This window comes from Diabrotica undecimpunctata, chromosome 6 (genome assembly GCF_040954645.1).
Source record: "Diabrotica undecimpunctata isolate CICGRU chromosome 6, icDiaUnde3, whole genome shotgun sequence".
NCBI classification, from domain to species: Eukaryota; Metazoa; Arthropoda; class Insecta; order Coleoptera; family Chrysomelidae; genus Diabrotica; species Diabrotica undecimpunctata.
The window spans coordinates 92,681,693-92,694,972 of record NC_092808.1 but is presented as its reverse complement, the minus strand read 5'-3'; the positions used below and the strand labels follow the sequence as shown (position 1 = coordinate 92,694,972).

The window sequence follows — 13,280 nt, the reverse complement described above, 5'->3', positions numbered from 1 at the left end:
CTTATGTGCTGAGCTGTTAACGATGCAAGTGATAATAAAAATAGTAGGTAAACTAAATTCGAGTGCATGCGCTTCATTTACTTTAATGTATTTTTCATTGATTTAGAATCTAAATATAATACAGGGCTCAACAAAATTCTAAAATACTTTTTTAAAGAGATATAAATTTTTGGGGAAGATGCTATGAAAACAAATCTGAGCAATCATAATAGGTATTATGTTTTAGCTAAACTAGTCAATAAAAATTATATCTACGTTTAGCTAAACTAGTCAATAAATATTATATGTCTAAGTTAAATACTATGTGTACACATCATTCTCTATCATACACAATAAATATGCAACACACAATACACGTTCACTAAATAGTAAGACTCTACACGCATACAAACATGGTTACTGAACACGTGGCAAAAGTGAATCAACCTTCAATTTTATTGATATGACATAACTTTGTCTACAATCTTGGCGGATATATAAATAGACATACATAATACAAGATAAACAAACTGAGCTTTTGATGGTGTTATATTTATTATTATTTAAATCATATTAAAATATATCTTATTTAGGTTTTGTGTATCTTTTTTGTCATTAATTGCGTTGGTATTTCTTTTTATTTCTATTGATTTGTATATATCCCTCTTCTTTTTGTTTTGTTCAGTTTTTAAAATTTTTATATTTTCGTAGTCAAATTTATGCTTCTTCCCATTTTTATGTTTTGTGGGCGCAGTGACGTTGTTCTTGTCATATTTGTGAGAATAAATTCTAGATTGAAGCAATTGACTGGTTTGCCCGATATAGACACCTTCACAATTAATACATGGTATCTCATAAACAACATGTGATTTTTTGAGTTTTGGAATTTATGTTTTTAGTTTAGTGAAATATTTATTTAAAAGTTTGTTGCCTTTGTGGGCCACTGTTATGATATATTTGGCTAAAAGATTTGTTAATTGTTCGGATAAACCTTTTATATATGGAAGAGTTGTATAAGTAGTTTTGATACTGTTGGGTTTATTGTTATTTGTCTATCTGTCTATCTATACAGCCCTTTCTGTCCAATTTTGGATATAGGCCTCATCTTCCTTCTTCCACGTCTCTCTATTGTAGGCAGTTTGTATCCACTTCGAGCCTGCGTGTTTCTTCAAGTCATCTGATCATCTCATTTGTGGTCTTGCTCTTTTTCGTTTGTAACTATATGGTCTCCAGTATATAATCATCTTATTTCATGTGTCGTTTTTCTGTCGTATGGTATGTCCAGCGAACTTTCACTTAAGTTTTGCTATCTGGATTAATACATCGGTCAATTTTGTTTTGTTGCGGATCCAAGTATTTCTTTTCTTGTCTGATAGCCTGATGTTCAGCATTTGCCTTTCCATGGCTCTTTGGGTCTTTGCTATTTTTTCCATGTTTTCCTTGTTGTTTGTATTTCCTTGTTATTTGTATTGTTGTAAAATCTATTAAGTCTTGATTTGAAAATAGCTTCGATTAAATGTTCGGGATATGCATTATTTAGAAGGGCATTTTTTGCTTTTTTTATTGCAGTTGGTCGGTATTCTGGATTTGTTAGTTTTATAAATTTATCAACAAAACTTATAATTACAGACTTCTTATGGGAGAATGGACGATGAGATTTGTAGTTGAGATATCGTGAAGACCATGTTTCCTTTGGAAACCAAATGGTTTTAACTGTATTATTATTGCGATTTAGGGTGAGATTCAGAAAATTTATTTTATTATTTTGTTCAAATTTTATAGTAAACTTTAGGTTTCACATTTCGCATAGCCCAGAGGACAGAAAACTATATTATTATTATATCGTTTTCGTTCATGGCCGCCAAAGAAGGTCATAACACTTTATTGAGACCGATTCGAGCACGGGAAGGTTCATGAACTTGTCCTTCTAGGCCATATATATATATATATATATATATATATATATATATATATATATATATATATATATATATATATATATATATATATATATATATTATATATATATATATAAATATATATATATATATATAAATATATATATATATATATATATATAAATATATATATATATATATAAAATGATGGCCAAATATATGGCCTAGGAGGACAAATTCGTTGAACTTCTCGTGCTCGAATCGGTATCAATAAAGTGTTATGATCATTTCGGCCTATCCCAGCCTCATCATATGGCCATATATTTGTCCATATATGGCCAGCATAATGGCCATATATTTGGCCATTTAATTTAATAAAGCGATAGCGGCTTTCGCTAAAAGATTTTATCTTTTACACATTTCGCATAGCACAAAGGATACAGAAAACGATATTATCATATCGGTTTCGTTCACGGCCGCCAAAGCAGGTGGCGCCTTTGTAAGCTAACTACTGTTGTAGTGAAGTTTTGGGAGACATTCGTTGGACTTTCCGAGTTTGAATTTGTATCAGCCCAAGTGTCTGATGAGGCTGGGATAGGCCGAAATGATCATAACACTTTATTGATACCGATTCGAGCACGAGAAGTTCAACGAATTTGTCCTCCTAGGCCATATATTTGGCCATTTAATTTAATAAAGCGATAGCGGCTTTCGCTAAAAGATTTTATCTTTTACATATATATATATATATATATATATATATATATATATATATATATATATATATATATATATATATATATATATATATATATATAATATAAAATTAAAAAATTCTCGTATCAGAATGTTAGTGACCATAGTCCTCTGAAACGGCTGGACAAAATTTTATGTGTATTCGGTATGCCTGAGAATAGGTTGTACTCTATTGTTCATACTCTTAAGTAATAAGGATGATCCATCCCAAACATTTTTTTTTTTTTAATTTTTAGAAAAAATCTTATATTTTTATTTTTTTATAATGTAGCATTAAAAAATCGATATAAACCTTAATGTTCACCCTTTTATCACCATATCATATTTTTTAATAGTCTTATTAGTGTCACAGAGTTAGTTGCCATACTCGTCAACAACGCTGTCACTCATTTCTATGAATTTTTATATACCGTACATCTGAGAATCGGTGATTATTTATTTTTCATACCCCTAGTAGTAAGGGTGGTTCAGCTCAAACATTTTTTTTTATTTTTTATACAAAACGTTTTATTTGTACAATGATGTATTAAAAACTACATACAACCCTAAATTTTCACGCTTCTATCACTAAAACCTTTTTTTTTTAGTTATTCCCGCCAGGCGTCTGCCGGTGTCACATCTCACCCAGTAAACAACACGGAGTAGGGATGAGAACGAAGCTGTTCTTCTGTCTGTCTCTCTCTCTCTCTCTTTCTATCAAAATAAGCCTTCTCTCACTCCGAAAATTCTACACAGTTTTCGGTCATTATTATTGTTTATGCATCGAGCGTAGTAGCTACGTTCACAATTATCATTTTATCTTTTTAAGGTATTAATGGTAACTCTTAAGTAAATTTAGTACTGCCATTATTATTATTTAGCTCCTTTTCTGGACATAGAGCACAACTTCAATAATCATAATTGTACGAGCAATATTTGCAGCAAAAAATACAGATGTCGATGATCTTAATGCTATCATTCAGAATTGTTTTCCAGTAAAGTTGTTTTCGTTTAAATTGGTTAATACAATTATAAATCAGAACGACGTAGTCAACTATCCTAGAGAGTTTTTGAATTTATTGAAATTACCTGAACCTCTATCTAACTAAAAGTAGGATCAGTTGTGATTATGGTGCCTAACATTTATCAACCTCGACTATGCAATGGAACAAGACTGACTAAAAAGGCTAATAAATGATGTCATTAAGGCAACGATCGTCATGTAAAAATATAAAGCAGGTAATCTCTTCATCCAGCGTATACCTATGATCGCAACGAACTTACCATGTAATTTTAAACGTCTAAAATTTTCCATGCGTTTCTTTTGCAATGACAATAAACAAATCGCAAGTCCAACCTTTTCCACCGGTCAAACCGCGAAAGTTTGCGAAATTACCTTACAGTTTCTATGTTTCGCACATGGACAATTATTAAGAAAGTCTAATAAAAATAATTGAATTTATTTAAATGACATATGTTTCTAAAAATATATGGACATATTTTTTATTTATTATGTACAGCACTGTATAAAAAAATAGTTTCTTAAACGATAAGGATACTTTATAATCCAATAATCTCCTACAATTGTTTGATATTTTAAATAAAATATATGGGATAGTTTCACTAATAAAATTTCCCTTTTTTTAGATTTTTCTTAAAACATTCTTTCCTGGAGCAAGCGTTCGATATGCTTATTGAACAAGGATTCAAGCTGTCAGGAAGTTGTGGCTCTGGTACCGCTGGAGGTGCTTCGGACCTCAAGCCAGGAGTCGATGCAGAAGAAAATCGCTGGAACCACTACAATGAATTCGTTTTCGTTCGAGATTAGTGTATTTAGGTTTAAAATGGCGTGTAGGAAAGTTCATCGAAAAATATTTCGCCAAAAATAATAGAGTTGTTCCAAATGTAGATCAAACAATATTAAAATACGCTTTTATCTAATATAACTTAGTGTAGAATGTATTATGTTTCTCTAATGTTCCTGAATTAAATATTTTATAAACTGTATCTTATTTTCGTTATAGTCTAAGTAGTTTTTTCAAATAGTTCCAAATAATATGTATTGTTTACAAGTACATGTTTCTGATCTATTTATATTTTAAATATTAATCACAAACACTATTATTAGGTATAAGTAGTAACAATCCATAATACTAATTTCTTGGCATATCAATATTTCAAGACATTCAAGTTTAATATTTAAAATTATTTTTAATTTAATAATTATTTTCGGTTAAAGGTATAATTGGTGCCTTGGGGAGGAATTTCACCATTTTCCGAGCGGAGATTTATGCGGTGCTTCAATGTGCAAAGTAAAATAATGAGAGAGCACAAAAAGAGCAGATTCATGTATTGTCAGACAGTCAAGCAGCACTGAGGTACTGGTGTGTCAGGAGCTGATGTCCAGAGTGATGTGGGACTGCATCAGAGAACTGAATGAACAGGGAGACCGGAGCAAGGTTAAGCTTGTCTAGATACCAGGACATCACTGCATCAAAGGCAACGAAAAATCAGTTCAACTTGCTAAAAGAGGATCCAACGCATCAAACAGACCAGCTTTATACCTGGGAGCACCAAAGACTGCAGTGCAAAGGGTTGTAGAAGACTGAATGTGAGAAAGTCATCCCGTTAAGAATCTCATAATAAACACATGGAAAAATCGCGATTGATGGATCATGTACACAAAGAACAATACCAGTAATATCGACTGGGCATGCACAAGTAAGACATTTCCTAAATAAAATAATCATCTACAATGGAGACCTGAAACTGTGCGATAAGGAACCAGAAACTGCAAAAGCATGTCCTTTAATGCACTTTGAAGAAGGGAGTACGCCAAGGATGCGTTTTATCTTCCATAATTTTTTTTAGTATCTTTTCAGAGTTCGTAATGCGCAGAGTCTTGGATAATTGGGAGGTAGGAGTAAATCTAAGCGGTGTCAAGATATTTTAGAGGAAATTACTAACTTAATAAAAACACTTGAGGTAGAAAGTGCTAAATTTGGACCCAAATTTAACTACAACAAAACCAAAATTATGTTTATTGATCGCCAACAACAGTTTCTTGAAACCCAAAATATTGGGGGATGGGGTAGTCTCCTTTATGATATATCTTGGAGCTCTAGTTAACAACAGATGCAGTTGTGAACTCGAAATTCGGCGTTTGGCATGATCGTCACATTACTATGATAAACAAGAAGCGACTCGTTTTAACTCTGATCTTTTCCATATTTTACTATGCATACGAGCCATGGACAGTCACAGAATCTAATAGACGTTGTTTTTTTAAATTTCAACGTAATTTTAAAGTTATTTGGTCATATCCATCGAAGTGATCAGAGATTGAAGCGATTGTTAGTCCAACAAAGGCCTTCAGAGTCAACGCCAACGCAGCAAATCTCCACAGCGATGGGCAGACATTACGAAAAAGCTTCTCAACAAGCAGTATATTGAGACAGTACATGTAACAGATGACGGCGTCCAATGGAGAAGTATCATTAATCAATCAGACTATCCGAGCTGCTGAAGCTTAATGATGAACCACACATCTGCCAAGATATTAATGACTATGATGATGACTATCCTGCTTAAATCATGAGTTAAAAAGCTTAGGATTGGTCATAGTAGCATATTAACTAATAGAATCAATTAAGAATATGAGGTAAGGTAATTTACTTATATTTACGGAAGTGGACAACTTAAGGAATTAACCTAAAACTAACAAAAGACAACAGTTATTATGCAATGTAAGTATAAAAAAGTTGGAAAAACTAGTCTAGAAACGGATATCAAGATCGATACTACACTGAAGTTGTCTACAATTTTATGATGTTGTTCTTAATGTGCCATACTAAATGATGGACCTAGGCAGCTCATCTGAAATATCTATATTGGGTATCCTTAAGTGTGTACAGACATACGGACCTTCAGTTCAACGTCGATTCTAACGAGTAAACGAAAAAGAGTTGTACTAGATAGATTCGAACGTCGTTATTTATTATGGCCTTCTAAGCCGATGAATGATGGATGGTGCCATCAAAAGATTCTTTTGTTATCATCAAGTTGTACCAATAAACCGATCCTATGATAGTGGAAATATATGATTCATATAAATATTTTTGTGCTGCAGTTTATATCACCTAAACCAGTTTTATTATTACCCCTTAATTTAAATTTAGCAGTTGTGTAATTGGTATGTAAATTTACTTCTATCCTTTTGGATACAAAGAGATACAATGATTTTAAGGAACCTAGAACAATAGCAAAATGTATACCTGCAAAAGCTATAGAACGTGATATATAAGTAGAGTGCAAGGATATTGTAGTTAACTTTTAATTACTTTCTATTAAATTATTGGTTAGTTGTATGCTTTAACACCATAGACCAACTCGTTATAGTAAAGACGTCTATTAAAATATAGAGAATAAAATAAAATATTTTAACACTCGTTAAAAAATTAAAATTACTTATTTTCAAGACTATTGACGATAAAGTCATTTCTCCATAATTTGAATTATTAGATTTTGGATTCTTCTTTAATTCGTTTTTGCTCTGGCTCCAGCCTCTACAGGTAATGAAAAGTTTTTTGTTTAGACTGTCGTGGACATGTAGCTGGAGGTCTTTGTTAGGATTGAATTGAGGAGGAGTAGACCAGCTCTCTATTCGAGCCAGCGGTGGTAGACAGCGCTGGAGTGGCCCAAAAAAAGTGTTTACATGATGCCAGTTACTGGATACGTGTAAACCTGCCTTAATAAGTCTATAAAAACTACCACAGCTTATAGACCGAGAATAGTTACATAATTTTAGATAGCATTTGCGGTAGAATAAAAACGGGTGTAACATATTTAGCAAAGTGTAATATGTGTACTAATTCATCCGATTGAAGGGTGGTGGAGCTTTGACAAACCTCATTAATTTTACGAAAGTTGACAGAACAGCTCACCGGAGATAGATACTGATGTTCTCTGTTACAATTCAACTTAACAATAGTAATAATATCTCTCTCACTCATAGCAAACCCATTGGACAACCTTTATAGTAAAAATTTAATTGCTAAAATGACCAGTGTTCGTGAAAAAGTTTTTTTGTCAAAATTTTGTCCTAATAGCAAATGACTTCAAATATGGTTTTTTCTGTAAATATTTTGTCCTGATCGTAAATCGCCTCAACACTCAAAATTGTATTTGGAAATCTTCTAGCAAAATTTGATATTCCATAAAAACAATTTGACTTAATTAATTTTTATTTCATTTACTAATAAATTTATAGGCATTAAAATTTCAAGAAATAACAAAATTTTTATTTTATTTTATGTTTACAGCATCGCTAAAGATTATTTATACAAATGTTCATAATTGAGCCAACACTTTTACCAGTTCTCTGTTTACCGGTAAAATAACATATGTTTCGAATGAGCTCCTTTCGGCGGGCTATACCTATATACAGTTACAATGACCTATTTATAAATTTAACAAAAATTTTAAGAAATAATTCACACTCCCAATAACTATTAAAATAAAATAGATAAGTTTTAGGCAACAAAACATATTTAGGACGAAGTATTAAAACTACTAATAAGTTGAAACTGCTATAAACGAACTAAAACAAACATTTGCGAGATTAGCAAAGTTTTCTATTCAGGAACCCACTATCGTGGGCGATAAATCAGAATTGTAAAGCGAAGTTCAGAGATTATATTGTATATATATATATTTGTCTCAAATGATAATTTTTGTTTCAGCTTTAAGGTGAATGTTTGTAGAAGTCTGCATAAGAGAAATTAGGAATATAGTTCTATTAAGCCTTATTTTTTACAATAGAAATATTAAAATTTATCAAAATAACAGCAACAAAGATAAGAGCACAATTATACTTACTGTCAAAAACTGTGTAGGTGAAAGGGATATTGCGAAGATTTGTTGACGAGAAGAAATGCTTAAGATACTTTTGAGTTATATAATTTTATTTTATTATTTTTTATATTCCAAATGATATAGCGGTTCCAGTAATTCCAATTAAATCACAATTTCATGAATCAAAATCAAAATAAAATTTTATTATTAGATGTAACTGTTCAAGTACCAAATTTGTTTTCGATTTTTTTAAGAAGCATTTGGGATTACTCTCTGTAGTACTAGTAATATTATAGAACCAATCTTCCTACCACGCATATTATACATAATGATATTTATAAGCATTATAGATATTACTAGTATTATAATTACACTTTGTGAATGTTTGGGCTGGAAAATTCAAATTATTCATGTTAGATAAGATTAAAAAAAGAAAACGCCGAAATAACTTAAATCTTGAATTTGGTTTTGAATGTATCGTTAACATTGATTGATATAATATTCGCTAGGTTCCTGACTGGCCATCCACACACCCTAGCCCCCTCCAAAGTCATCGTATTAGAAAAATTGTCTGAAAAATTTCATTAAATTAATGGGCATAATGGGAGTAGTTTGTCGTGACATTTCTATTATTGCTATTTGGAAATACCGCAACAGTAACATTGTCATCTGGTAACATTGGACCAGTGATTATTTTGTCAATAATTTATCAATTCATGGCGTCTAAAACATTCAATTTTTGTATCTGAAAAGATGCCATAAAATACTTACAAGAGAAAAATCTACAATAGTCTAAGATGCAATTGCAAGATCACTTCGTTCTTAATCAAACTATTAATTTGACATAAAAAAAACATGCATATACGTCATGAGCAGAGTATTTTATTTAAGAAATAAATTAGCGAAATTTTTGGTAAAAAATTAATTGCTATTAATTGAATTAAAACTATTTGCGGCCACTTTTTGACTGGCAAGCAGTTATCAATATATTCTCCTATTCTTAAATGTATGTAATAATGTGAGTTTGATTAACTACGTTATGAACGAATGATCTTGCAGTGCGATCTTAGACTAATATTTGTACTTTTCTTGTATAATAATTGTAAATCTTTTTTGTATTTTATCTCATTTTTTGGACTTTCTATAAATCATAAACTAATAAATACAGGGTGTAAGAAGATTAAAAAAAAACAAGAGAAAATGTACAAAACCAAATTTAAAACCTGACATAAGATTCGATTTTCTTACAAGCTTAAATTTCTACTCCAAACACTCACAATGTATTTAAAATAAGAATATTTTAGTAGATTATTGCGAAATGTATTTCTTTACTGCGCACTATTTTTTGATGAATTATTCTTCTATAAACTATCTTGGAGGAATTGAATTTCGACGAGTTTTCCTGCAGCCTTTCATATCACCATATCTTACCAGAATATCCTCATTTTCCATATTATATATAATTATCCTTTAGAATATAGGAAAATCTTTTGAAGCTGTTAACATATACATAAATTTAAATTAGAAAACTGGTGTTTTATTGAATATCCTGTAATCATTTATTTCTTTTTATTGTATACCTTACGAAATAAACAAAAGGAAACCGAGAACTACTAGTTATATAAAATCCACAAGGAAAATGAATCTATAGTTGACTGTATACCATGAAACAACAATTTTTATTTAAAAATATTCTTTTTAAAAGGTATATTAATATAAAAACCCTATCGAGCTACATCACAGATCGTTTTAGGAATAACTATTCCATTCTAGATTTACATGTTTGAAGCGACCAAATACATGGGTAAAAACCCTTTAAGTATAATTAAATTAATTTTAAACTACATTTTGAATGTTAAGAAACTAGGATGTTAAAATTATAAATGGAATTAGTTTCATGGCAACGTAGAGCTCCACTAGGGTTGCAAGCCCTTGACAAAATGTATCTGAGGACTTGTTGATAACAACTAGTCCTCAGCTAATTCCGTTTATATCTTAAACATCCTAGTTTTTTAATATCTAAAATGTTATTTAAAATTAATTCAACTATGTTTAAAGGGTAACCCATGTATTTAGTGGCTTCAAACATGTAAATCTAGATAGCATTGTTGATGGTGCACAAGAGCGCACGATAATGGCCCGGATTCCGTGTGAGCTCTGTGCCGGTCTCGTGTGGTCCTCCCTTCTGGTTGAATACAATAGTACTAGGGACACCTACCCTAGTCGGTTTTAAGTTATTCTAAACGATAACCAAGTAAAAGCTTAAACCAAAACAATTGAAATGTATAATATCATTATAAAAGTATTATATAAAAAGAAAACTGAGTACCACACATACCAAAAAAAGGAGATAGATCGTTCAGAGTCATTCTAAGACATATACATCCAAAAATCAACCTAGAAAAAGTAAAGGCAAAACTGGAGAATCAAGAGCATATTGTGAACCGGACCACTAATATACGACATGGAGTAAAAAAACCCACGTCCATTATTTTTTGTTAATCTACAACCAAGCTCTAACAACAAAGATATATATGACATAGACTTACTGCAAAATGCAAGAGTAAAATTTAAACCAAGGCCAGTAAGAGATCTACCACAATGCCAAAGATGTCAAAGATTTGGGCACGCGAAGAACTTCTGTATCAGGCAACCCAGATGTGTAAAATGTACGTTAAACCATCCAATAAAAGAATACACAGAAAACTTAAAGATAAACTGTCTTATGTAATGGTAATCACCCTGCCAGCTACAGAGGGTGCATTATATATAAGCAACTGTAGAAAAAAAATACTTATCTCTCAGGAAGAAGTCCGAACAAAGTGCAAAGAGAGCATCCCAAAATTACATAGTGCCAGATGTTACACTTAGTCAAGCCGCAAATAATAATCAACAACTGAACCAAATTACTACACAACCAACCGATATATAAGAGTTAAAACAAATGATGAAGAGTCTCATGGAGCAGATGAGCACCATGCTCAACCTTCTTACCAACCGTCGTAGCAAAGATGAAGTGATGGCCGACAAACTAAAATCCGTGATTTGGAATGCGAATTGCTAAGCCCAACACAAACATAAACTTAGTATATACTTGGTAAGTCATAAAATTTATCTAATACCAATATATCAGGAACGCATTTCACAAAAAAGAACATTTTAATTCCATACTATACTGTTTTACTAATTGTCATTAGTAAAATTGTCATTATGACAATTAGTAAAAAACCAATACTAAACGCTCAACTTACAATCAACCAACAGAATATCGAAAGAGTCGAGCAATATACATATCTAGGCACCAATTTAAATAGCCAATGGGACCACTCAACAGAAATTAAACAGCGAATAATAAAAGCAAAAGCAGCATTCGTTAGAATGAGAACCATTTTCAACAGTCGAGACATATCATTAAAAACAAAATGCCGTCTATTGAACTGCTACATATTCACAGTTCTGCTCTACGGAATGGAAGCATGGACACTGACTGTTGCATCTATGAATGGGCTCGAAGCTTTCGAAATGTGGTGTTATAGGCGCATCTTACGTATATCCTGGGTTGACAGAGTTACTAATGTGGAGGTCCTGCGTAGAATGGGGAAAGAATGTGAAATTCTCATGACCGTCAAAACTAAAAAGTTGGAATATCTAGGACATGTAATGAGAAATCCAGAACGTTACGGCCTTCTCCAGCTGATTCTCCAAGGGAAAGTAAATGGTAAGAGAGGACCGGGAAGAAGACGCATTTCCTGGCTTCAAAATTTACGGAAGTGGTATAACACGACTACCACTGAACTGTTCCGCGCTGCAATAAATAAAGTAAAGATAGCCGTGATGATCGCCAACATCCGGAACGGATAGGCACTTTAAGAAGAAGAAGACTATACTGTTTACCATACCATGTGTTCTGATGGAACCGCCCACAGTGACACTGCAGTCAATATTTAAAAACAAAATAAACATCATCTCGGAACTTGTCTTGCAAAAGAATATATACACGCCACAAATATAGTTGTAGAGAAGACTAAACACGCTCCATTATTTTCTCTGCGGTTTATCGCCCTCCAAATTATAAAATAATAAAAGAAGGCTTTAAAGAGTTCTTCGACGAACTGGGCAACCGACTCATTTTGTTGCGGTGACTATAATGCCAGCATCCGTACCGGTGTAGTTTTCAAGAAGGAGGGGTTCTGAATTGAGTAGAGGCTCCTCAGTACTTCTTGGAAAACACACTCGGAGGGGGGTAGTTCTCAACCTCAACACGGCGCGTCCCAATGGCTGATAGGAAACGCCCTATAGATATGTGGGACAGGTGTGAATAAGGCATTGCCAAATAAACACCCGCGGATCAACTGAGAGCATGGCATAAGGCAGCAGCTATGTTATTATAGGATCGGAGCGGTAGAGAAAAATGTTCTTAACGGTCTGATACTGAATAATCAAAGGCGGTAATTATGATTTAACCGGTTGTGATACTGCGTAGTGACATAGCGATTACCGGTAAAAGTAATCCTCCATTTGTTGGTCAACAGCTACGGGTGGAAGAACTGACATGTGGTTGGGCACTTCATTGACTTGTAGCTGAGAAATTGACTCCAAAGGCGGAAGAGCTAAATTAGCCAACGGCATTGAGATGTGGAAAGCCACGGGATGACTACCACATTAAAGACCCGTAAGGATGTCCCCAGAACACCACAATGGCTGAAAATCCAAAACAAACGGTCCTCAGTCCCGGGCATCTCTTAAATGGGGAGAGGGTGCTAAGAATCCCCCAGTCAGCCAATAATGTCCCAAAAGTTAAAAGGATCGGTACGT

The 13,280-nt window shown here is 32.7% G+C and overlaps 1 protein-coding gene across 1 annotated transcript in view; it reads left to right on the top strand.

Annotated features, from left to right (window-relative positions):
* Ktl (BTB/POZ domain-containing protein Ktl) overlaps positions 1-9,988 on the top strand; it is a 368,982-nt gene extending 358,994 nt beyond the window's left edge. Inside the window, exon 3 of the mRNA XM_072534887.1 lies at positions 4,260-9,988. Coding sequence (XP_072390988.1) covers positions 4,260-4,440 — 181 coding nt within the window. The 3' untranslated portion in view covers positions 4,441-9,988. The remainder of the gene's footprint in view (positions 1-4,259) is intronic.
* The last annotated feature ends 3,292 nt before the right edge of the window (positions 9,989-13,280 follow it).